Source organism: Cyprinus carpio, chromosome A23 (genome assembly GCF_018340385.1).
Source record: "Cyprinus carpio isolate SPL01 chromosome A23, ASM1834038v1, whole genome shotgun sequence".
NCBI classification, from domain to species: domain Eukaryota; kingdom Metazoa; phylum Chordata; class Actinopteri; order Cypriniformes; family Cyprinidae; genus Cyprinus; species Cyprinus carpio.
Window position 1 is genome coordinate 12140675 of NC_056594.1, and position 26147 is coordinate 12166821.

The following is a 26147-nucleotide window of genomic DNA, read 5'->3' on the forward strand; positions in this document are numbered from 1 at the left end:
ATATATATATATATATCATTATAAAGTTTAATACATATAATAGTTTCATATTAAGAATGATCTTAAATTCTTAAATGTGTATTTATTCATATATTAAATGTATTAATATATAAATGTAATGTAATATATTTGTATATATATATATAAATAAAAATATAATATAATTTTTTAATATTAATTATAATAAAATATAATGTATATATACTTATTTTTATAATATTTAATATTAATATATATATTATATTATTATATATATATATATATAACAAAATTATATATATTATATATACTTATTTTTATTTAATATATATATGTGTGTATATATATATATATATACATACATATATATATATGTATATACATATATATATGTATATGTATATATATATATATATATATATATATATATATATATATATTTATATCTCTACTATACATATATATATATATATTTATAAAATAAATATTTATATATATTTAATTTTATTATATTTATATATTTATATATATTTAATTTTATTATATTTATTTACATATATATTTATATAAATAACAGTTTTTTTTGCAAAAAATTTAATAAGTATAATTTATTAAATATTTACTTTTTATCAAAAAAAAATTAATAGTCAAATAATTGCATGATTTAACAGCTAACTGCAAATTAAGAATAATATATCACAAGGTGCTTTTTAGCTTAATTAGAGGGCTTTCTCAGTAAATATTGATGTGTGGTTAATTAAATGCAATGTCATGTCAAGGGGGCTGTAACTGTGTCCGAAGGCTCAACATCAGTTGAAATGGAAGATGTTATAAGATGCTCCACTGTGACTGCATGTAAACAGAGCAGTGTTGCTCCAATCTGTATGATGTAAGGATGCTCTAGCCCAGACTTTGCAGAGAGATTTTAATAAAGCGGACAGGCGGCCGGGCAGATGAGGCTGATCCTAGTGAGCGATGGTGTGAATCTGTAGCCTGAATCTCTCTGTTGACGTCACACTTCCTTTTCAGCAGATGAGTCCTGCACCAACTGCTCATTTGGCGCGATCTGCGATGCTCAGACTGGCCGGTGTGTGTGCCCCAAAGGGTGTTTGGAAACACGGCAGCCTGTGTGCGGCAGTGATGGGATGACATATGAGAATGAGTGCAAGCTGAACGTGGAAGCCTGCACTAAGCAGCTGGATCTCAGAGTAGTGGCCCATGGAGAATGCAGTGAGTACAGAAACATGACAGTCAATTCATCCATCACCTTCATACATGTTCACTCATCAGTCTGCGTTTGCTGCAAAAAATCATTTTCTGTAGTATTTTTGTTTTGATTTCCAGTAAAGGTTGCTTTAGAACAAGATCAATTTACTTATAGTAATTCACAATATTGTGTCAGATTTAACTTTTTCCTGATGTATCTTGAATTAATGTTTTGTATGTTTATGCATAAATCCCATGTTTTTTAGATTTATGCTTCAAGCAAGAAGAAACAATTTGACAATTTAGTAAGAAAAATAAACTTAATTCAAGATAAATATTCTCTGAAAAAGTTGTAATATTTTGTGCACTTTTCAAGCAAAGTGTGTTTTCATTCATGTTTTTGAATTGTTAAAATATATGGTACTAGAAAACAAGACAAAATACTGATTGAGAAAATGTTTTGCAGTGCAGTTTTCTTGTCAAAACGCAAGAAACTGTTTTAGCACTCTTTCCAAATCATGTTATGCATGGTACATGATTTTTTACATGGTGGTTTTTATGTAGTAGAATCCCATGTGAATGCTTTTGGAGTTTCAAGAGGACATTTATTGAGGTGTGAACATATTTCTTGCACCTCTTTGTGTCTCAACTATCCTATGCTGTGATTTGTGTGTGTGTTGCCTGTGTGTGTTCAGAAACCTGTGGCAGCACTGTGTGTAGCTGGGGAGCACGGTGCGTGCAGAACCAGTGTGAGTGTCAGCAGTGCACGGGTCAGCCGGTGAACCCCGTGTGTGGCAGCGACGGCATCACCTACGACAACGACTGTGAGCTGCGGCTGGTGTCTTGCAAGAAACAGAGGAAGATTGATGTGGCCAAACCTGGCGTCTGTGATGAAGGTGGGTTTATGTGCTCATGTATGTGATAAGATAAGTGCGTAGCTGAACTCCCTGTTATTTGCTGATTTTCATAGTTGGACTCAGGGCTAGCCGAGTTAATGGATTCACTCCAAACTGTTTATCCTGGACAATTTAACCTCCTTTCATCGACTGCACTTAGTGACCCATCATATCTGAAGCATGAAAAGCAGGCATCAGTATGCGCCTTGTGTTCTCTGTCGTCGTAGGTCCCTGTTGTGTCAGTGTTTGAGATGCAGTTTTATTCTTATTTTGATGCAGTAATAGATGGTACCATGCTTTCTACTTGAATCATTTCATTAATATTTAATAGTACACGTGAAATATTCACTATATGCTAAATAAAACATACATATACTGTGTGTGTGTGTGTGTGTGTGTGTGTCTGTGTCTGTGTCTGTGTCTGTGTGTTTGTGTGTTTGTGTGTGTGTATAAAAAATATTAAGCAGCACAACTGTTTTCACTTTTAAGAAATTGAGAACCAAATCAGCATATTATAATAATTTCTTAAGGATTTCTGTGACTGGCTGGAATAATGGCTGCTAAAAAATCAGCTTGTGTCATAACAGGAATAAATTAAAATGTAAAAATTTATTTTTAAAATTCAAATTAATATATATATATATATATATATATATATATATATATATATATGTATATAATATATATATATATATATATATATATATATATATATATATATATCTATATATATATATATATATATATTTTTTTGTTAATTTATTCCTGTGAACAAGGTACTTTCGGAAACATTACCAACCCCAAACATTGTAATAATATTTCACAATGTTACTGTTTTTATTGTATTTTTTATTTAATTAATGCAGCCTTTGAGTACTTTCGGAAACATTACCAACCCCAAACTTTTGGAACAGTTGTGTACAGTATACAGACAGTAACATCAACAGATATGTTTTGACTAAATACTAATAAAATAATAAAATAATTATTAAAAAAATTATATAAATTCAATAAATAAGTTGAAAATAGTCATAAAAAAAGTTGAACAAATTATTTTCTGCCAAAACCCCACAAAGTTCCTCAGGTCTACCTTTAATGTTACCAGAGCCGTATTTGGTGTTTGCGGGACCCCAGTGCGGGTTGGTTTAAGTTTTTTCAGATTTGTAGATGTACAGAAACTGAATAATCAAATGTAAAATGGTATCGCATAGTCTTCACTGTATAAATTAAATATAGATTAATTCTTGTTAAAATAACAAAAATAATTTAGTCAAGAACAGTGAGTGATTTTGTCTCCTTTTTTTCTTGCATTAACATTAAAGGTGCTGTATGTAAGATTTTGACTCTACTAAAGCATAAAAATACCATAATATGTTTGCAGATATTTAAGAAACATGCTAATTTAACATACTTGTTTATCTGAAAAACAATGCTGGAGTGAGTAATTCTCCTTTGTAAATGTGCGTTCCGGGCCGGAATGCCAGTTTTTTTTTTTGGTTTGTGAAACCCGCCCACTGCCAGTTTACCCAATTGTATTTCGGCACCCCGGGTTGCCAGTTGCCGAAAAAAACTGCGTATTTCATTTTATTCATTGTCAAGTGCACTTGTTCATGTTGATGTCATCAATCTGGCAATCTGCGTGTGCGTCAAGTCTGAGGAGGAGGGGCCAGGTGAAAAAAACCCTCTCCAATATTTTGAATTTGGACTGCAATACCTAGTTCAACCACTCGGTGTCAATCCCACATACATCCCAATCCCACGTCTTGAGAAGCGGCTCTCTGTGTGCACGCAAAACACAGCATGCGAATACTAAACAAAGCACGCGAATAACAACTTAATTTATTCAAATCCTCTAAAATCTCAATAATTTAAAAATTCTCAAGAATTAAAAAAACGGCAACAAATAAAAACACGTGCAAATGCTTTCGTGCCAACTTGAAGCAATGACCTGTCAACTGTCCTGAGCATTTATCATGCTGGCCTCGGGCAGTCGGTTGAAATCATCACCACCTTTCTCCCCACTAGCGATGGCCCTGAACGTTACACCACTATTCATTGGAAAAATAGCTTTATACTGGAAAAGATTCACTACTGAAAGTGTAGTCAAGGTAAATATATAATAAATTGTAGTGTATCCTTCCACTTCTCTGTATAGTCCTGATGTAATATCTCACTTATGTCATTCCCAGCAGGCTGTCCGGCAGTAAAAAAAGAAGAAAAAAAAAGTCACATTTTCAAATATTAAGTCACACAAATCTCATCAGACCTTTCTTTCCAGCTCTGTAAGCTGTGGAGGAGTTGCTGTTAAAGGCTGCAGGGATCTGTGTCCATTCAATAGATCCTGCCCAGAGGCCAGTGAGAACTGCTTTGTCAATTTATTCTCTAGACTAGTGAAAAAAGTTAAAGTGAAAGTGACATGACATACAGCCAAGTATGGTGACCCATACTCAAAATTTGTGCTCTGCATTTAACCCATCCAAAGTGCACACACACAGCAGTGAACACACACACACACCGTGAACACACACCCGGAGCAGTGGGCCACTAGGCCACAACTTCCCCAGTGATTCAGCAAGTGAACCCAACAGCAGCTAGCAACACCACAGCAGCTAAAACACATCGCCTTTGTATGTAGAAGAATAGTGAATGCCGTATTAACTTGACGAAAACAGAACTGTTTTGTCTATCTTACATTTAGCTTTCAAACACCACACTCCATTTGTGTGATGGTTGGTATGATTTTGCAGTCGTGGGTTCAAAATATAGTGTCAAAGTAAAACATTTTCTCAGAAGGGCCAAAGGGGCTGTTTATTTACTGGTTTCTTCATTTGTTTAGACCTGGCTTCAATACGCATGTTCATTAGTCAAAAGAAAAAAAATGGCAGTGTTCTCTCACTCTTTTATTTGGAAGTAATGAAAAATGACAGTGTTCCCTGCGTCTGGACGTAGTGGTGAATTTATCACCTGTTTAATTTCACACTCTGCTAGTCTGAAGTCAGCCTCATTGTAGACACAGACAAAGCGATATGAGAGAACCGAGCATCACCTTAGGGCCGCGGCCCACTTTTAATTGAATACACGTTTACTAAATAGGATTATGCATTTGAAATAGCAGCATAATAGTGTATAAAGCATCAGTACATGCTCCAGAACACCCACGGGAGGAGTGTTTGGGGAGAGGGCAAACAGGGGAGAGTGTGCAATCATCCGTTACACACAAGTATCTTCTCATAAAGAACTTCTGCATGCTGTCAGGATCCCCTATTGCTCTTAATGTTGGCAGCATTACTATTACTCTAAGCTATTGTCCAGGTCTTTCAGTAATGCCCAGCTACAGGAGACAAATCATAAGTGAACAGAAAACAATGAACTTCAGTTTTATTAGTACTGATAGTTTTTCAGTTTTATATTAGTAAAAAGGATAATTCTGAATATTGTTCTTATTATCAGTTTTAGTACATATATCTACATGTACTAAAATATGATAATTAAAATGTGATTTTTTTAAATAAAACATTAATATGTGAGTAAAATAATTTTTTAATAATTTATTTATTTTCCCTAATATAACATACAGTAGTAATAATAAGCAATATTTATCTACATCTATTTTAAAATAAAACATTAATATGTGAGTGATTTGCGTGAACATTCTGAGCGCTTATGAATTGTTGAATCAGTTTTGAACTGATTGACATGAAATGAATCAAACTTTACAATTCTATTGCCAATTTTACTACTGAAGTTCTAAAGATACTCTGTCTTAAAGGAATAGTTTACCCAAAAATAACAATTCTGTCACAATTTAATCAACCTCCAAACCTGTATGACTTTCTTTCCTCTGTGGAGCACAAAAGACAATATTTTCAGGGAAAACATTTTGAAGAATGTCCATATAATAAATGTTAATGGGATCCAAAATACCATTAGACATCATTTACTGTCATTGGGTGGACAAAAAACAGGGAGGCATTATTCAATGTGTGCTTTTTTGTGTTTTGCAGAAGAATTGACATGAGAATGAATAAATAAGGGTGAACTTTTAATTTTGGGGGGTAAATTATATTTTTTATATTCTCGGAGTCATTAAAAATGTCCCAATCCTGCAACTCTCCATCCAGCTGAAAATGAAGGCCAAAGGTTTTGTGTGTGTGTGTTTGTGTGTAGGTGTATACCCATAGTTTGAGATACAGAGGTCAACAACTTGTGATGAATGTGAATGTTGACTCTCGAGGGGAGAATGAAAACAAGAGTGAGGAAGAGAGAGATAGACAAGGTGTGCATTTGTATGTGCGCCAAAGTTATGTGTGACATTTAGAAGGTATGTGTGTGTGTGTGTGTGTGTGTGTGTATGTGTGTGTGTGTGTGTGTGTTTTCATGGGAGTTATGCATTCACGGTAAGGCACCCCAGCCACCTGCAACAAACTAGCAGTTAAGTCTGAAGGTCACTGTCCTCACTGCTCTCCCACCTGACCTTTTTTTCCCCTTTTCTCCCAATATCTATCTTCTCTCCCCGTCATCTATCTATTCTTCAGCCAGAAAAACCTTTCACCTCTTGATGGTACCATCTGTTTTTTTCTACTGGAGTTATTCTGCGTCTGTTTACCCACTTTGCTTTCACTCTAGCTCGCTCTTTATTCCTTCAGCTCTCCGTCTTAATGGAAAACGCATGGCTAAATGGACCCCGCAATACTTGATTGAGTTAAAAAGATGGGAAAGGGCTTTGAGGACAGCTGATGTGTACATCTTGGTGTTCGCTAATTGAAAGGTTTGTGTGCAGCATGGGTGGCGGTGACATCAAAGGACCGAAACTAATTAGCACCTCCTCCCCCACCCGTATCCACTCACTCCACCAGGTTTATTTATTCACGTTTCTACGTTGCATTTTTTTTTTCTGCTAACGCACAACCAAACCGGGAACGTAAATGCTTTCATCTTGTGCTTAGCTTGCACAATTTGGCTTAGGTGGCCCGGAGAGCCTCGTATATGGAAATGATTGCCGCTGCTGCTCAGTGGTCAGGTTTATCAGAGTCAGAGTTTAGAAACCTTCATTTAAGCGTGTTGTTTACTGTATCACTGATGAGGGGAAGAGAGCGTGCGTTGAATCTGTAATGGGTCTTTGCAGTGCAAAACTGCCTTGTGCTACTGTAAGCGACTAAAATTTCTCATGGTATCAAGTCTGTCTCATATTCAAACGTAAGCAGCACATTTATTATATACTCAAATAACAGTTTATAGTGTTTACACTGTGTGTGTGTAAGCAGCAGAGTACTGTGTAGAAAAAGCTCAGCTGCAAGATTTTTTTTAGTGCATTTTTACTGTGCAAAGTGTACTTGACTTAGCAGAAACCACCTGAACATGGACTAAAAATGTATCAACAATCTTTTATGATCAATATAGGCTTTTATGAAGCAACATTATGTAAACTACATGATCCCTTAGAGATTTATAAATTTTAATATTGCTGATTTTGGTGCTCAAGAAACATTTCCTATTATTATACATGTTAAAAATAGTATAATAAGCTGCTTATTATTATTATTATTATATTTTTTTTTTTTTCAGAAACTGACACATTGTTTTCAAGGTTCTTTTTATTTTAATGAAGTGAATACTTTTATTCAGCAGGGGTCCATTAAATTGATCGATGTCAGTAAAAACATCTTTTATAATGTTGCCAAAGTTTTTTCAAATAAAAAGAATATTATAGATAAATAAGTTAAATTATTTAAAATATATATATTTTTTCAACTTTCTATTCAACAAAGAGATGATTAAAAAAACTCTTAGAATTTAAACATTTAACAATTATCAGCAACATTTGAACAACATTTGAAGACTGGAGTAATGATGCTGAAATTTCCGCTTTGCCATCACAGGAATAAATTACATTTTATTAAGTAATAATTAACAATATGGCTGCTTTTAGTTTATGTTTTACTGTTAGTATTTTTTTTTTTTATCAAATAAATTCAGTCTTGGTAAGGATAGAAGGCTTATTTCAAAAACTTGAAAAATCATTAAAAATCTAAAATATATTATTATTATTATTGACATTATTAAGCATATTTGTTGTGAAAGTATGCGTGGTATGAAACCGATCTTGTGCTTCCCTTCTGCTTCAGACAGTTTGTAATGGTTTTCTCTGTTTTCTGTGCCTTAATAATAGGCAATTGGCAAAAAAAAAAAAAAAAAAGAGAAAGGTTGTAATAATCATAATCAAATGCTACATTCTTTCCCCTTGGAGTCTCTTGGCTGATCTTAACAAGACTCTGCCCTAAGGCGTAAATTCAGCTCAGCTCACATTAAGCAAAATACAGAATCTCTTCATCACAGCGTTGAATCGCTAATGCTCTGAAGCAGAAACCTGATGTCTACACAGTGAGTGCATTTGCTCTCTGTATCACTGTGGCCAGGGCTTCAGGCTTGAGTGCTTTCATTGTTTCCAGGCTGGGGCTAATGAATTGAATGGCCTCCATGAGTATCGACCCTGCAAGGCTGTCAGCGTGGATTTTTGATAAGACCTATCAGTGCTGGCCAACCCCTAGCCTTTACTGTGACCGGCTTCATAATCTGTTTAAGGAGATTTTCTATGCTAAGTGGCATTTCCACCTATACGCAATCGATTTTCCCATGAGGCTGCACGAGGTTGCCCTACCCAGCTTTGCATGTGAAATAAAGAGCGTGTCTAACATGCAATGGAGACATGGGAAAGAGCATCCACCAGCAGTTGGTTTTTCCTCATTAATCAAATGGATCGACATACGGATCCATTTTGTGTTTCCCTTATGCTAATGATATACTGACTGATTAATCGCAAGAATCTGCAGAGAAAAGACCCAAAAAGAAAATAATACAAAGTTGTGAAGCTACCTCAAAATAACCTCAAAACGTTGAACTAACTATTGATTATTTTTAGCAGCCATTACTACTTCATACTTCTGTCACATGATCCTTCAGAAAGCATCTAATGTGCTTAGATAGATAGATAGATAGATAGATAGATAGATAGATGGATAGATGGATAGATAGATATACACTTTTGTTTTAGTGCTACTCGGCAACTTTCATTAAAAATAACAAACGGTAATGCTCTGTTACAAAGAAGGGTGCTTTATATCTCCAGCAAGTCAGCTTTGTTGACTAATGAACTTTAATTCTAATTAAATAGGCTAGATAAGAGTGTGTTTAATGAGGCGACTCATCTGAAGAAAAACCCTCATGATTTCCTCACCCATAATCCCCAAAGTTTGGATCCTGGAAAGAATCGAGATTTATTCGTTGGGGTTTCATACAGAGAAACTAACCCTGAACTCGCTCCGAGACTAATTGCACCCAGCATAATGTAGTGTGATTACTGACGTTGCGCATGATGGCTGTGAAACACCCGTTTGCATTGATTTCCTGTGTTATATAACAGATTGTCATTTCATTTCTAATTGACACTTTGCTGGTGGCGCACTGGTGTCTTCTTTAATTTATTTCGTTATTGCTGGGTATTTCCATAGCTGGTCATTATCTTGTACTTCCAGCAGTGCCTTTGCTTCAATCTTCATTCAAACGTGAAGAAAATCTCAATATACGCTGCTCCATATGGGCTGAATGTCTAAATACTTTGCCAAGCACTGTCCTTTAATTCTTGGCAGTAAAAGTTAAAACAAGATGCGTGAGTACCTTGGAATATTTTTTATTTTATTAGAAGACAATGTGCGGCATACTGATATGCAAATATGTGTTTGCATGAGGTCCCCAGTGTCTGCGTGTCTTATTTGTCTTTGCTCTTTGTGACTTCTATAAAGTACTTATCCACTGTTATGCTCAGATCGCAGGTCTCATATGAGATTGCTTGTTTATCTCCCTGAAATCATTGTTAGTGATTTTATTTGTTCTTTTATTTGGGGTAAATTGAGGTTGTGCATGCATTATAGCTCTTTGTGTGGACAGGAAAACAACTGTGTATGGGTGTTTGTACTGTAAGCAGACACAATGTCTTGGTACCTCATCATTTTTACAAAAAAAACAAAAAAATATAATGTTTAGCGATTTTTTTAAAAGAAATTTAAAAAAAAAAATTGTCTTGTAATATTTTTAATATTTAAATGTTTGTTTTTTTTTTACATAATACATTTATCTAGTAAAAACCATTGCTTTTTAGTGTTATGTTTAGACAAAATGTTTAGTTTTTTCTTTTACTATTTATTTAGTTATAACAAAATAATTGTTAATTGTTAATGTTATTTATCAAAATAAACATCTATGTGTGCATTTATGATACATATTTGATGCATAAATTCTCTGTAATATATGAAATATTTAAAAGGATGTTTTTTTTTTTACATTTATTATAAATTGATGGAATAATTGTGCATTTTTATAATATTTTGCATTTATGAATTTTATGCTTTACTTAAGAAATTGATTGATGCCTCCAAAAATGTAATGTTGACACAACTAATGAAGACAAAGAAAATTTAAATGGTGAAAAACATCCTCCAAAAATGTAATGTTGACACACAAATTATGCATCAACCATACATAAATGGACTAAATAATCTTATCTCACATTTAAAAATGCAAGTGAAGGCAAACTGATTAAAATGGTCAAAAAGATCTATCTAAAATTTTAATGTTGACAAAGTTATGCATCAGCTATTCATAAATGGACTAAATAGTCTTATTTCATATTTCATAAGTGTTTGAGTTAAGGGTTTAAGTTAGCTTTAGTATAATGATTGAGTTAGTTTAAGAACAGTTCAAATAGAACAGAGGTACAGGGTCCCTGAAATAAAAAAGTGTATATGTGTATGTTCCAACAGACTGCGGATCAGGAGGCTCAGGTTCAGGATCTGAAACCTGCGAGCAGGATCGTTGTCAACGATACGGCGGATCGTGGGATGACGACACAGAAGAGGACCGCTGCGTGTGTGACTTCAGCTGTCAGTCAGTGCCACGCAGCCCAGTATGTCCATTCACATGCCTCTCACATTGCCATTTCCAGTCAAAGAGAGTGCCACCCAGGCATTTGACTTGTTAAAACGTGTGCTAAATCTTGTTGAATCCATTAATCGCACTGGGCTAACCTCTCTGTGAACATTTGCAGGTGTGTGGCTCTGATGGGACTACATACACCAGTGACTGTGAGCTGAAGAAGGCCAGGTGTGAGAAGCAATTGGACTTGTTGCTCCAGAGCCAAGGTCCCTGCCCAGGTGAGAGACCACCTCTTCTTTCCTCGAATATTTATGTTTTCCTCAGTTATCTGAAGAATAACACTCGAGGAACTCTGACAGGATGGCCTTTCGCAGTCACTGCAGCAGACTGCAGTGTTTCTTTGAACTTGTGGTGGTTATTGCGGGGGGGGGGGGGGGGGGTTGGGCTTGTGTAGTCCAGACCTGAGCATCTACCACATAGAGAGGAAGAGCATGGCTCTGTGATCAGAGCAGTGTGAGATTCCCTCAGGCTTCAAGCCTAGCTTGACTCCACTTGCGTGCGCACGTGCGCACTCTTTTATTTCTGCTCTCTCTCCCCCGCTCACTCTCTGCACCCCTCATGCTTTGTCTATGGTTTTCTCAAACTCTGCATTTTCTGCTGCAGAGCCTCACAGGCCCTCTAGACAGATCAGTCATGCTCCTTCAGTGGCCGTGGAAAATAAATCCTTTTGGAGAACTTTCAACCGGTGTGAGGGGCTTTTGGCATCTGCTTCCCATTGGCTCAGCTCAGATGAGTTGAAATCTCATTGGGCCTTGCATTTGATATGCAAGCTGCAGTCTCTCCTCCCTCGATTTCTGACCCGTGCCTTTGAGAGCTGACGGGCCTCCAGAGCACCTTTCTGCTTTTTGCTAGTTGGAAATTAGGTCTCGGTGACCTCTAGACAACCTTGCACTGAGTCTCCTTGCAGTGAAGATCAGAGGATGCTGTAAGCTGCCTCTCGCAGTTCGTTGGCTGATTGTGATCTTTATCTTATCTTTTTTGTTCAGTTTTAGTTTTGTTCTTTTAGTCCTACGTTTTAGTAAATTTTTCATCTAATATTCATATTTTATGTAGCTTTTTTCCAATTAACACAAATGGTTTTTAATAGTTTTAGGTTTAGTTAACTGTAACAAACCATTGAGTTAAGTAATTCAATTCAATTCAATTCAAGTTTATTTGTATAGCGCTTTTTACGATACAAATCATTGCAAAGCAACTTTACAGAAAATTAAGTTTCTTGAATTGAAGATTTAAATAATTTTTTCTCATAAGTTCTAAGACAAGTATTTATCATAACTAATTAAATGGTTTAAATCAGCATCAAAAGCATGAAAATATATGATATATATTCAATATATCATCCAGCTTTTTCAGTCTCCATTTCAATATAATGGGGTGTAGAAACAAAAATTAAATATGAAAAAACAAAAATATAATTATCTAAGCCAAACTTTGTATTATTGACATTGTGATATGTTCCCACAGTTTGGTAGGCGATCTTCACTCCGTCTATGCCATTACCATCACCAATAATCTACGATACTTTAGGAAAAATAAACATCTAAGCCGACCGGTCTCGCATTTAGCAGCACCTTGTTGGTGTCAGAAAGGACTTTGTTGTAGAACAAACTAGTGCAGAAAGAGGATGGTGAAGAATCGCAGTGAGACGAGAAGAAAGGATTGAATTAAAAGTACTTTTGTCATAATGGACTCAGTGTGGAGAGGAGAAGTTTAATGAGGTGTGGGCAAAACCCATCTCTGGAGCCACAGAATGCTATGAAAGGCACGGTGACACATCACTATAATACCCCGGGACGTGTCCGCTCATGATTTACGACAGCCTGGTCCTCCTAACTCCGTACTCGAAACCACAAACCTGCCACCTCACAGCCATTCAGTTCAATGGCCTAGAGAAGAAGCACTCGAAAAGAACAAGTGTGGAAAGACTGGGGAAAAAATGACAACACAGATAAGACAAATAAGCACCTGTCATCTGCCTCAAGCGCAACGTTATAGTTAAACACCGTAACAAACGTCCTCTGTATGTGAGCCGGGAGTGCTAAAATAGTGTAATTAGGTTAGAGCGAGAGTGGACTGACATCAGCACATCCTGATTTGCACTCTTGTGCATTTGTGTCCATAAACCCGGAGTCCATAAATCTTTGTTTGACATTGCGGCGTAGGTGTAAACGGCGCTATCTGAGACTAGAACAAATGGAGAAAACAGGCCCCTGAGAATGTGTCAAATGTCACCCTCCAGACATTTGACGAGAAGTCTATTGTTTGTTTTCACGGCTGGTAATAGCATCATTTTTTCCTGATTTTGAATTGGTGTCAGGAATCGTAAATAGAATTGTTATCTGGCAGCCAGATGCAGGCTCTCCCACCTCTGCTCCTTAAGCGATTCTTATTGTGTTGTACTAAATTGCATTTCAGCTTGGATTGTTTGGTTTAATTTGTCTTAAGAACGCTGTGGATCTCAATATGTCTCTCTCTCTCCCCCACCCACTCCTGTTTGCTCTGTATCTTCTCTCTAGCTATCCCATCAGCTCCAACAGAGCTCATAGCCTCCCAGCACTGTAGCGAAACTGTTTACGGATGTTGCCAAGACAGCAAGACCGCTGCCCTGGGTGTTGGATTGGCTGGGTGTCCTAGTACGTATAACCATCATGAATCTTGTTTGTAGAGTTCTTAAACACTGTCAAACGATAAAATGTAGGAATAGGAATAATCTAACATGAGAGGAGAGGACATGTTATAGGCTCATTAATATTAATAAGATGACATAACATTAGGAGAAGAGTTGCTGAAGTAAATAAATGTGTACTAGGCATTAGAAACTGGGCAGTTGCCAATGCAACAGGTTGGCAGAGGTTTCTGCCTGATCCTGACAAATTTTTTGTCTTCACGATACAGCCAATAAAAACAAAAATTTTGAACTATAAGCATAAATTTTCATAATAATAAATATTACAAGAAATGTATGTTTAATTATCCAAAATGTGAATGGATGAACTTTAACTTTTGAAAGTTTGAGAGGTCTAGGGATGAACCAGTATTAAAATTCTGGCCAATTCTAAACACTTATTTTAATGGCCAATAACAGATTGGGCACTGTGCTGTTGCACTTTGTAACCCAGACCACAATTTAATCTCATTAGTCCAAAATATCATATCCACTGTATACAGTATTATACGCTAAATATGGCTGAGTAAATATTATCAATTGTGTACCACTAAAAACCTTTCTTCTTCTTTAGGTGTGTGTCAGTGTAACCATTACGGCTCATACGGAGGCACCTGTGACCCGTCCACCGGCCAGTGTTCCTGTAAACCCGGGGTCGGGGGACTCAAGTGTGACCGCTGTGAGCCCGGATTCTGGAACTTCCGTGGCATCGTTACAGAAAACATGAGTGGCTGCACACGTAAGCATCCATCTCTTCTCTCTTTCCTGGTGATTTGCTTTCAGGACATTTTCTGTTAAATGTGTTAAATGTTCCATTCCAATCCGAAATCCGAAGTGACAACCTACTCGTTTAACGTGCGCTATCCTTCCGGCCTTAAATGCGATTTCTGTCAAAACAGGCATTACGAGTTAAGCCTCCGAACCACTGCTGGTAATGGATACTGCGAATGAGTGCAACATGGCTTGACCTGTAAGTTCTGCTTACAGACCAATAATGCTCTGACGCACGTATTTGTGTGTTTTTATGCTGCTACAAAGACAAGGATAGAAAAACAAGCGTGATTGAAACAGTTTGTGCTCTGTCCCAGGGGTCCTCGGAGCATTAGCACATTCTGTAGCCACGTTCGTTCTCACCCCAGGGCTTCTTGACCCCACTTTGAACTCCACCAAGCTGTGGTCATTGACACAGAGCAATAGCTATTGCTGCAGCTGTGGGGTCACAGATTGGAGCAGCTTCAGATTGCCTGCATGTATTTGGCGGATGTGTGGATGTTTTTGTCAGAGTGAAATTGAAGAGAATGAGACAAGGAATCTAATCAAAACTGTTCAACCAGATAAGGCTGACAGCCCTCTCCCTCTCTCTCTTCCTCTCTCTCTTCATCAGCGTGTAACTGTGATGAAGTGGGTTCGGTTCGTGACGACTGTGAGCAGATGTCAGGGCTGTGCTCATGTAAGCCTGGAGTTAAGGGCATGAAATGCAACGTGTGCCCTGACGGCAGCAAGATGGGAGCCAACGGCTGTGACAAAGGTAATGACGGGATTTTAATTAGCACAAAACTCAGACAGTCTCTCCAGGATTGCAGTTCTGATGCAGCTAGGTTATGGTTTTATGAATTATAATTAGGTCTGTTTTTCACAATGTTGGGTACATGTAGAAGTGATAAAAATGACGGCACTGGTTAATTAATAGTCTTTGTTAATTAAAAGTGTTCTGACAAAAAAGGATTTTAGTGTCATGTCAGAACCATGGCATAGTGGTAAGATCTCATTGGGATGTTAGTTTGAATTCGGCAGTATGCATCAAATGGTCTGGGGTAGCAAATTAACAATATATCTTTACCAATTATTATTAATATTATTTTGGATGATTAAATTAAATATTTTTCACATTTATATTACATTAGCCATCATTCAACACTTACTGAAAGTTAACCCTTAAAAACACCTATAATTGAATAACACTGTTAAATGTCATTTTTAATTTGTTTTCCATAATCAGATTAAATCAATAGAGTTCAGTTGAATCTTCAAATGCACACCCACCAGGGGTGACAGTGAAATGCTATCCTGGTGTCACCCCCAGTGTTGGCATAGTGAGTAGAATGAAGTCACCGTCAGCTATTGACAGGAAGTGAAGAGCTTAATGAACTCAACAGTCCCAGCATAGAAGTGTTCATGCAGTGTTCCTTCCCGATAAAAGCTGCCACATGAAAGTGCAGAAGAGGAAGCCAGTCAATGCTGCAGGCTCCAGGCAGTGAAGCCCAGCGCTCTGATGTCAGAGTAAAGAGTAGACTTCTGTGGCAGGCAAGGTCCCGGCTCTGCTACTGATGCAATTCCAACTTTCTGATGAATATCTGTGGTGGAGGTTGTAGGGTTTGTATCAGAAGTGGATTAACAAGTAGCCCACACTGAAATGACCGGCATATATTGTGTTTTGTGGTGCTGGTTTCCCACATGTTTGTCCATGAAACCATTAAATGTTCAAAAGGTACTTTTTGTTTAGTGCTAAATATATAAGTGATGTTTTAACCAGAGGCCAATCTATTCTACAGGACCTGAGGCACCCAAGTCCTGTGATGAGCTTGTGTGCCACTTCGGGGCATCATGTGTAGAGATGAACGGGCAGGCTCACTGTGAGTGCCCGTCACCAGACTGTGATGAGAAAAACAAGACCAAGGTGAGCTTGCATAATTCACAGATCCACACCTACTGTAATGATGAAGATTTCTTTTCTAATAATATGGACATGTTTGTGGACAGGTATGTGGTTCTGATGGGGTCACCTATGCAGACCGATGCCAGCTAAGGACCATCGCATGCAGACAAGATAAGGACATCACTGTGGAGCATTTAGGCCAGTGCAAAGGTGAGATTAGCCTCCTGTAATCAGATTTCTCTCTTTTTTTTGCACTAATGCATACAGAAGTCTCTTTTCAGTCCTCATGATTCCATTAGCTGAAAAAATGGCTTCATTGTTGTCTTTTTTTCCAGTAAAATATCATAAACATGAATAAACCAAGATAAATAGGATACTTGATAAAGGAAAATGAAAAATCCATAACATAGTCTTAGATAAATACCAAAAAGCTCTCATTATTAAAAAAAAAATAAAAAAATAAAAATTTACAATTAAGGATTGAAAAATACTGATTAAGGAAATTTATTTTTAAGTTTTACAGGGTTTGTTGGGAAAAACTACATAGTTCATAGTTAGGAATGGGGTCAGTGGGTGTGAAGTTGTGTGTGGGATGGGTATGGGGAGTATTGATGTGGATGGTGGGTGTTCAAGGGGACAGGAAAGCTTCCTGACAGATGCTCCCCTGTAGACAGAGCCGTGCTGCTTTGCTTCAGGCTGGAGTATTGAATCCCCTGGAACTGGGCGACATTTGAGCTGTTTGATTTGCGTCACCCCTGTGTGGATAAGGGAGATTTAACTGCAGGAAGAAAGCACCCGAAATCTGGCTGCTGATGCTGTCGGGAAGCCTGCTATGGGTAGAGCAGGCTGTGCAGAGAGTAGGGCATCACTATCCTTCTCTCTTCAGTTGTTCATTGGTTGCTGTATACATGCATGAGCAAAGGGACCTGGTAAAAGGCCAAGGTTAAGACTTTCATGTCGGCTGTATGTAAGAAGCATTATGCCAGCTCACATCAGAAGGTGTTCTGCAGGAAGCTTCTTGGAGATGGGCATGGCACATGGTGGACATTTTCCAGCTGGATCAGGGCCAATGGCAGGTGCCAGACATTTTCAACAGCAGCCCATGCAGCCACTCTGTCAGACCTGTTAATGCCACATAAGTGCAGCTTGATCTAACATATCTGTTGCATTGTTTTTCACAGCTATTACCAGGTGCTTATGGATTCTCTGCAAACAGAACATTCAGAAAGTTTAGCACATCACTCATTCATTGCCTTCAGTATAAAACCTTTTCGTATTCCTGGTGTAATTGTGAACAATTCCTTAATGTTATTTTAAAGACAAAAAAAAAATCTTGGTTAATTTTAACCAAAATGTGAACTTGCTTTTCCAGTAAAACACTGTTCTATTTCAACTGATATTATTGAGGTCAATCAGGCTATTGGATAATCTTTTTTCAAACTCCCATTCGGTTTAATTCATCCTGGTATGTACCGCTCATTTTTCACTAGTGATAGAACAATACATCAGCCAGGAAAATTTATATTTGGCCATTTTGATGAGGCATCAGCCAATAAACTTGTGAGCAATTGAGTACATACATTTGTGTGTGTGTGTGTGTGTGTGTGTGTGTGTGTGTGTGTGTGTGTGTGTGTGTGTGTGTGTGTGTGTGTGTGTGTGTGTATATATATATATATATATATATATAGTATATATTATATATATATAGTGTAATTATTACAAATAGTACAATACTAACATTCAGATTATAGCAAATAGTACAATAAATTATCATCATCATCTGCATTTGTAGATTTTGGCTGCAGCCATTAAAACTCCATATTGGTCATATCGGTAATTTTCACCTTCCAATCAGTTCTTTTTGTGAACAGCATTTCAAGTTGACAGATATTTTAGTTATTTGATAACAGCTCACATTTGGCAAATTGTTTCTGGATCTGGTTATGACACACCACACCACAAACTGATGTTTAGAGATCATGATTGGACCATCATCCCTGTAGTCATTAACCAGAGCACCTCTCTATCTTGCTCTGTTTCTTGGCATTACCTGCCTGTATGACATGAATCCAGCTGCTCTTCTGGGTTTATTCAGGGATCTGGGAGGAAGTAAAGAGCGGGCTTAGGTTGGATCTTTACCAGCCTAGGGCGGTACTGGCAACAGCAGGACCATTTATTAATTTCTTCTCCGACTTGTGGGGTAAAGCGGCCCGGGCTTCTGACTGCTCGGCAGCCCTGAGGTGAAGGGGTTAGATCACAAGCTCATTTCACGTGTGACTGGATGTGAATTAGCTGAAAGCCTGCCTTTCTCTCTCTATTTCTCTCGCTGATCTCTTGACGTTCTCTCATCATTAACTCTTCTTGATGACAAACGGTGCTATGAAACGCCACATGGAGTGAGTTACTCCTCATGTTGCCATAGCAGGCAGCAGATGAGGCAATCAGAGGCACATCTTGGTACATGACGCAGGGCGTTCAGGGTCTTGAATGGCTGAGAAACTTTTGGCTCATCAAGAGTCCAAGACTTGGCAGTTCCTTGCGCTCACATATGGTGTCATCACCTGTATGCTTGCTGCAAACTGGCAGTCTACACATTAGCATATGGGACAGGCGGCTCTCGCCGTAGATGTAAGGTTTGGTTATCGTATTTGTTCTAAACAATATTTTCCGGGTTCAAAACCCGTTTATCTCTGTCATACCACAGAAAATGATTTTGAATCATTCCTCAGCGTTTAAAAATAAAAAACTTAAAATGGAAATCTACAAGGCATGGCATTACAGGCAGGATAGACGTTGAAATACACACAGTTTAAAAAAGCTTACCAACCTTGTCTGTGCAAAGTTACATCCAATTTTTCAGCTTTTCTCATTAATGTAAAGACGGTAAACCCTGCAAGGTACTGTTTACATAGGGAAAAATCCTCCCACAAGAATTATGTCGTATAACCTGGAGATTATCTGCCTACTACAACAGTAGTACCACTTTTATAAGGACATTTAAAACAACTGTACGTCTCCCATTTTGTAAGCGTATTTATATTTTAATAACAATCTGACATGAGCATTAGTGTAAATTACTCTGATTTATCCTGTAAATCTCATTGGTCCAAAATTCTGCTCCATCTTCTTTACCCCTTTCATTTCCTAGTTTCTCTGCTTTTCTCTCTCTGCCTCTTTCAACTTCACTTCCACTTGAAATACACACACTCGTACAATGTTGTATGAATAGACAGAAAGCCATCTTAATAACAACCTTTCAAGAGTAAGTATATGGCTATGGCAACTGAAGATGACAATCATTTTTGCGTCTTCTAATTGTGCACCCTGCCTTTCTGAAAACCAAATTAAGCGTTAAACTTGATTAAGGCAAACTGACTGCTGCTGTTGCCCAGTTGTTCTCTTTTAGCGTGCGTATTTGTGTCCCAAAACCCCCCAAAAAAAACAAAGCTGAGGCAAGCGACTCGAAGCCCACAACCCAGATCTTTTTCCTTCAGCGATATCGCTACACTGAGCTCCTGAATGACAAGTGCAGCCGAGTCGAAATAGGAAAATGCATGCTTTGACATACGGCGATAGCATCAGTGCTCTCCCGCACAAAGCCAGTGTATCTACACACTTGCAGACTGTGACAGCCGGTCTGATAGAAGTAGTATTTCTGTAAGGTATCGTATTTCACACCTCGTCAGCTACTAGCTGTTCAAATGCAAGATGATTAGCATGTAATTAAGAGCCTGTGCTAGCATGTTATCAGATTCCCGACTAAGCGAGGTTAGCCTGTACACAAGGGATCCGTTATAGTTAAGCACAAAGCCACGGATGATTGGGTGTTTGGATCCCTTGGTCCCTAACGTTTATAAATCTCCTCGAAGATTTTATCGCGCCGCGGTTATTATTGTCCTCTGAATCTTTTTATATATCAGAGAACATGCATCCTTGAAAAAGACTCTTGCATTGGTAATGTCTTTTTTAAGTTTGAGCTCAGCTGCTGCATTGAAGAGGTTTGCGAGAGTGTTGACAAGGCTGCGGTGGTAGGAGCGTCGACGGATGCCTGCATGAAGTGAGGGCTTCCTTTGAAGCTTCAGCTAAACCATGCTTTTCTGCCCTATTTATATCAATCATTTATCACTAGAGGCTTTGGCTGTCTGTGATTAAAGCCTCCCTACAGGAGGGCAACATCTGAATATGTATATATAATTAATATCTACAGGCACTCTCTCACATGCACAAGCACACTCTCTCACAGATCAACCATATTCTGCAGTCTCAACCCCAGTAGTATATAAACACTTCTGGTCAAGAGTCTGTGTAATGATTGGGTTGAGCTTGCGGAAAACCTAGCTTTTAAAAACATCAAGGAATCACATCAGAAAGACACGGTGCAGCAACCTGGATCTTTTACATGCGCAGTTCATTGATTTTATGGGTCATTTAAAATCTCTTTTTGTGTTCCTCTGATGAAAGAAAGTCAGAAGTTTGGAACAACATGAAGTGCAAGTAAATGACAAAATGTTCATATTTGGGTGAGCTAATCATGTTGTTTGACTACAAAAGGGGCTCTTTGCAGGTGTTCAGGTGTAAGGAAACTTAAGTGATATGATTGAAACCCGATGCTTTTTGCAGGCAGAAGTTGGTTTATTCCTGGTATTTCAATGCATCTGATTTTGATATGAATCTGTGAGGCATACAAAGCATTGTTCAGGCTAAGGACAACCCTGCTGAAACTATGCTGAGTTTCTTTTTTTTTTTTTCTAGTTTTAATAGCGAAGATGAATGGGTGGGAGGGTGTAGGTAGAATACAAAGGTGAGAAAGAAGGCTTATAGAAACATTTCCATCTATGCTTACCCATCATTCCATTCCTGCTTTCTCCCAGAATCCATTGAGCTGATGGCCAAACCCACCCCCTTCCCAACCACCCACCGCACCACCCCTCCCACCGCTCGCGTCAAGATCACCAAACAGCGCCATGGCCACACCACCACTACTTCAAGCATTCCGGACAGCTTCGTATTGGAGGCACTGCCTTCTCCGAAGGTGGTCGAGGCAGGAAATGACTCCAGCTCTTTCACCACCCACCGCCCTACCACACTCAACAAACCACCCCGCACCTCATCCCCACCCCTGGACTCCAGCCCTGACTTTGACGAATCGGGCAGTGGAGAGCCCAGTGGTGACGAAGAGACGGTGAGCGGAATGGAGGAGAGCGGAGAAGAGCCACTTGGTAATGCATTCACCATAATCTTTCAATCATAAGGGGTTTAGGCATAATTGTCAAGAACAGATAACAAGAGATGATGAAATTCTCCCTTGTATGGACTGACCTTGCGTGTGAGATGACCTTGACTCGAATTGTAATGGCATATCAATTTAACACTGCCCATTATCTCAGCGCCCATTATATTTGAGAGGTTTTGACACCTGACATCGAACCGCTAAGTGAGTGGTTTCATTTGGAATCACTAGCTTCAGTTTTTAACGTGGCCTAACCTTATGAGTAAGCCTCTTCAAAATGCCATTTCAGATGAAGTCGATGCAACCACTGTTCCTTTCTCTCCTCTGAGCCCTACCTTGACATATTTCTATTCAAGTAAGAATTTTTTATTTATTTTATTACATTATTTTTAGATTAATTTTAACATGAAATAACATATTCTACAAGTAAGATTCCTATGTTGAAATATAACTATACAAAAAAGAAATCTATATTTATACAATTACATTATATCCAAATTATTTTTTATTTATTTTATTACATTATTTTTAGATTAATTTTAATTATATAAAATTGAAATCTATTTTGTTACATTTCTGTTATATCCTATTTATATTGTAGCTATTTTTTATTATATAATTGGTTGCATTATTGGTTTATTGTTGCCGGACCAATTGAGAACTACAGCTACAGTAGTTAACTTGACAGCTCATACCATGGAAGAAAGTAACAAAGACAATTTCAAAATGAATAATTTCCAGCTGCTACCTACAATTTACAAGTGTATTAAATTGCTTATTAAAGAAAATAAAGTATGACGTTAACAGACTCAGATAATCCTTAGTTGCATTACCTGCCTCCAACAAGCAATATCATGTAGCTAGAAGTAAGAGAAGCTGTAATTCTAAAAATCTACCAAGAGCAGCGCAAATTAGCATCTGCTTTAAGACATGTTGTTTTTGGAGCGTTAAATAATGCCACAAATACCAGTAACTTGACGAGCGCAAACGTTAGAAAATCACATTGCGTGATTCATTTTAATACTCTCCTCCCATAAATTTTGTGCCTGAAAGGGAAACTCCTACAAATGCTTATTTAGTAAGGTCAGGTGCAAAAATAACTGTGTCCATGCCTTTTCAGCGCTAATTCTTCACTTTAGTCTTTTGTGTCTTTAGGAAATCCTGACAGTACTATTTTAATGGCAAAAGACCATTTGGCGCAAGCTGTTAGTAAATCTGGCCCATGGACTCTAATAGCCTAAAAAAAAAAATTCTCCACTACAGCCGCCTTTAAAATGATAGCCTCTTGGTTGACATGAGGGAGTGACAAATCCCTCAATCCCTTTACTTGTATGTGTCCTTCACCACCACAATACATAAAGCAGACCAGCTATATTTATTCAGCTAATGCTAGCTTTACTCTTCAACTGCCTGAACTGGTATAAGAGAGAGCAGCAGGGCCTCAGATTTATTCTCTTGTCACTGTTGGACCGGAGCGCTCTTTGACACAGGACACATGAAGTCTGTCTGACATCGAAGTGGGAGGCATCTCTTGGGACTTTCTGATGACTTTCTGCCTCTCAATGAACCAATAGCCTGTAAGGCTGAAGCAGTGTGGCGGCCAGCGTGCACCCTGGTAGCGACTCATAAATTTGCCCACAAACTGGAAGAAAAGATGTCCCGGGATGCTTTCCAGCTTTACGGCAAAAGTCATTTTCCACCACTCACTATTTTCACACGCTGCCTCTCTCATACTCACAGAGCCCTTGAACATCTGACGGCTTTATGGCTTGTTTGGCAAGCAAGAGATATTTTGCTCCAATCCCCAGTGCTAATCTTCTGTATGCATACTTGTAGGTGTGAGGTTTTAACAAGCTATTGTTATGGTTTAAAAAGTAGGAATACATCAAGAAAGATGTAAAAGTCATTTCGCAACTTCTTGCAGATTGTTTTCTGCAAATCAAAGAGTCAACCATAGAGCCGTCATTATTTACACCATAATTTTCCTTCTCCACAACTTGACATGTTAATTGGTTTTACAATTATACAAAATTATAGAGATATCAGTTTAAACTAGTTACTGCCTGAAGCATCAAATTCTATAAATCCTGCTTGTGTGACGTCTTCATCTCTCTCTTCAGGTACAACAGTAGGTACTACCACTCTTCCCGCAGCCGAAGAACGGTCTTCCTGTGACAACACACCTTTTGGCTGCTGTCCCGATGGGAAGACGGCCGCCACCAGCTCTGAGGGTACAAACTGCCCCTGTAAGTTCCCGCCAATCACTCTTAACTAAGTGTCATTTAGATAACAGCACATGTTCGTTTATTAACTGTGTGACCAGCTCTATGACTAAGCCGCCGACAGTGATTATTCTTTTATCCTGGAAGTCTGAGAGGATGGAGAGGATGGAGGTGTCCAGAGTTGTTAATGACAGGGGAAACTGTCTATGAGAATGTATTATCTTAGACATGCCATATGGATGTTGATTTTGTGTGCCCAGGGTCCAAAATTAGTACTTGTCACATGCCAAATGCTTGTAAAAATTGCCTATTACTCACTAGTTGGCTGGTGACTTAACTGATGTAATACATTGTTGAAATGTAATTGAATTGTTTGTAGGCATACAGTATACATAGTGTATTTTGAACATATTTTAAAATGTACTTTGTTCCTGTGGTGGCAAAGCTGAATTTTCAGCAGCCATTACTCAAGTCTTCAGTGTAACATGATCCTTCAGAAATCATTCTAATATGCTGATTTGGTGCTCAAGAGTCATTTCTTCTTTTTATTAATGTTGAAATCTGTAGTGCTGCTTAATATTTTTGTGGAAACCATGATACAGTTTTTTGTTTCCAGAATTATTAACATTAAGTTAAAAAGAACAGCATTTATTTCTTTTGTCACTTGATGCATTTATTTTGTCCTGACTCAATAGTAAGTATTAATTTCTTTCAAAAAGAAAAAAAAAATCTTACTAACAACCAACTTTTGAATGGTAGTGTATATAAACACTTGATTTTGGACCCTGAGTATTTCAGATGCAAGGGAGCAGGTTCAGTTTCAGTAGCCGTGGCAAATGGATAAACCAATTCTCCAAATGTGTTCTGACTGGCATTAGACCAGATGCGTCCATACACACACAAACCTTTTTCTCTCACCAGCCCCATCTGTTTTATAAAAGCAGAAATTACACGCAATGGAGACTAATCAATACAGGACAGAAAGGCAGTAGCAGGCAGATGTTTTGTGTTCTCTGTATGGGAACACTAGGTCAAGTGCTCACGTCTCTTCTCATATCCGTCAGCCAGGTCTCGTAACTCCCCACCATTTATTGGCGATGTGTCACAGCGGCCGGGAGCAAGGAGCCTAATGTCCATTGCATTCAGTCTCTGCTGTCAGCTCGAGCTCTCCCATGTCTCTCAAGCACTAAGGAAAACTCCCCCTCGTATCAAACTGTTTTACTGAAAGGCTGAAAACAGTAAACAGTGTAGTTTACCCCTGCTGCCTGAATGCGATGTTAGATGTTTGCTGCAAAATACATTGCCATGCCAAATTAAAAATATTAATGTCTGAATTTTCTCAATTTAATTGAACAAAAATTAATGTTGGACCCTGAAAAAAAAGAATAAAAGTCTTACAATTCTTTTACTGCTAGAATCATGCTACTGTTATAATTGGTGTTTATTATTCTCTGTTGTCCTCTATGGACCAATTCTAAGCCTATGATTTATACTAGAGTCTTAGATGCCTTTGCCCCACCCCACTGCATAAAAGTTAAAATGTTAGTTAAGAATGAATTTACATATTTAGTGTAAATTAAAATTACATAGCTCATTGTACAACAGAATGCCATCTGGACTCTTTGTAACCAAAGATAAGGACAGTTTTAATGAGTACATGCTAGAAATGATGGACCATAGCCGTATTGTGGCGGAGAATTTGGGACTTTAATTTGAATCTACATCTAAAGCCTGATTTCTCTACAAGTCTTTGCGCTCCGTGGGAAATTCCTGTCCTCAGATGTTTCCGATTTAGAATCTGATCGCTGTTTCCCTCCATCTCTCTTCACATTCAAATCTCCCCCATTTGCTCCTTTTTGAAAGTCCCATCAGATACGAGGTGATGTGTGTCTGTGCAAAAAGACCCTTATCATGCAGTTTTAACCAGCTTCTGTCACTCACCCGTTCCTGGGATTAGAAGACAATTACGGCTATCTTTCACGATAATCATACAAGTGCTTATCCTGGTCCATGCCAAGCTGGAGCCTGGCCGGCGTGATTGATTTGGGCAATTTGTTCAGCTGATTACATGCTGCACAGAACCCAGCATCAGGCCCGCTCCCTGCTCTCCTTCAGTTGTTTATTCATTATTTATTTCTCTCAGTCATGTAAAAACAGCCCTCTGATCCTCTCTCACTCTTTCCGCTTATTAGTGTCAATGAGAAAGGTCAGCAATAACAGGAATGTTTAATGATGACCCTAAAAGTGTTTTTTAACCTATTATCTGATATATTGTGCAGTGTATGTCTGTGTTGCTGTCTAACCG

The 26147-nt window shown here is 38.0% G+C and overlaps 2 protein-coding genes across 2 annotated transcripts in view; both read left to right on the top strand.

The window, feature by feature from the left end:
- LOC122135087 (agrin-like) overlaps positions 1 to 1149 on the top strand; it is a 32326-nt gene extending 31177 nt beyond the window's left edge. Inside the window, exon 5 of the mRNA XM_042713166.1 lies at positions 1012 to 1149. The gene's annotated coding sequence lies outside the window, so the exon portion shown is untranslated. The remainder of the gene's footprint in view (positions 1 to 1011) is intronic.
- LOC109045062 (agrin) overlaps positions 1 to 26147 on the top strand; it is a 267061-nt gene that overhangs the window by 210082 nt on the left and 30832 nt on the right. Inside the window, exons 10-20 of the mRNA XM_042713167.1 lie at positions 1009 to 1209; positions 1881 to 2081; positions 10898 to 11040; positions 11182 to 11287; positions 13586 to 13702; positions 14309 to 14473; positions 15119 to 15262; positions 16287 to 16411; positions 16495 to 16600; positions 21262 to 21609; positions 23741 to 23866. Coding sequence (XP_042569101.1) covers positions 1009 to 1209; positions 1881 to 2081; positions 10898 to 11040; positions 11182 to 11287; positions 13586 to 13702; positions 14309 to 14473; positions 15119 to 15262; positions 16287 to 16411; positions 16495 to 16600; positions 21262 to 21609; positions 23741 to 23866 — 1782 coding nt within the window. The remainder of the gene's footprint in view (positions 1 to 1008; positions 1210 to 1880; positions 2082 to 10897; positions 11041 to 11181; positions 11288 to 13585; positions 13703 to 14308; positions 14474 to 15118; positions 15263 to 16286; positions 16412 to 16494; positions 16601 to 21261; positions 21610 to 23740; positions 23867 to 26147) is intronic.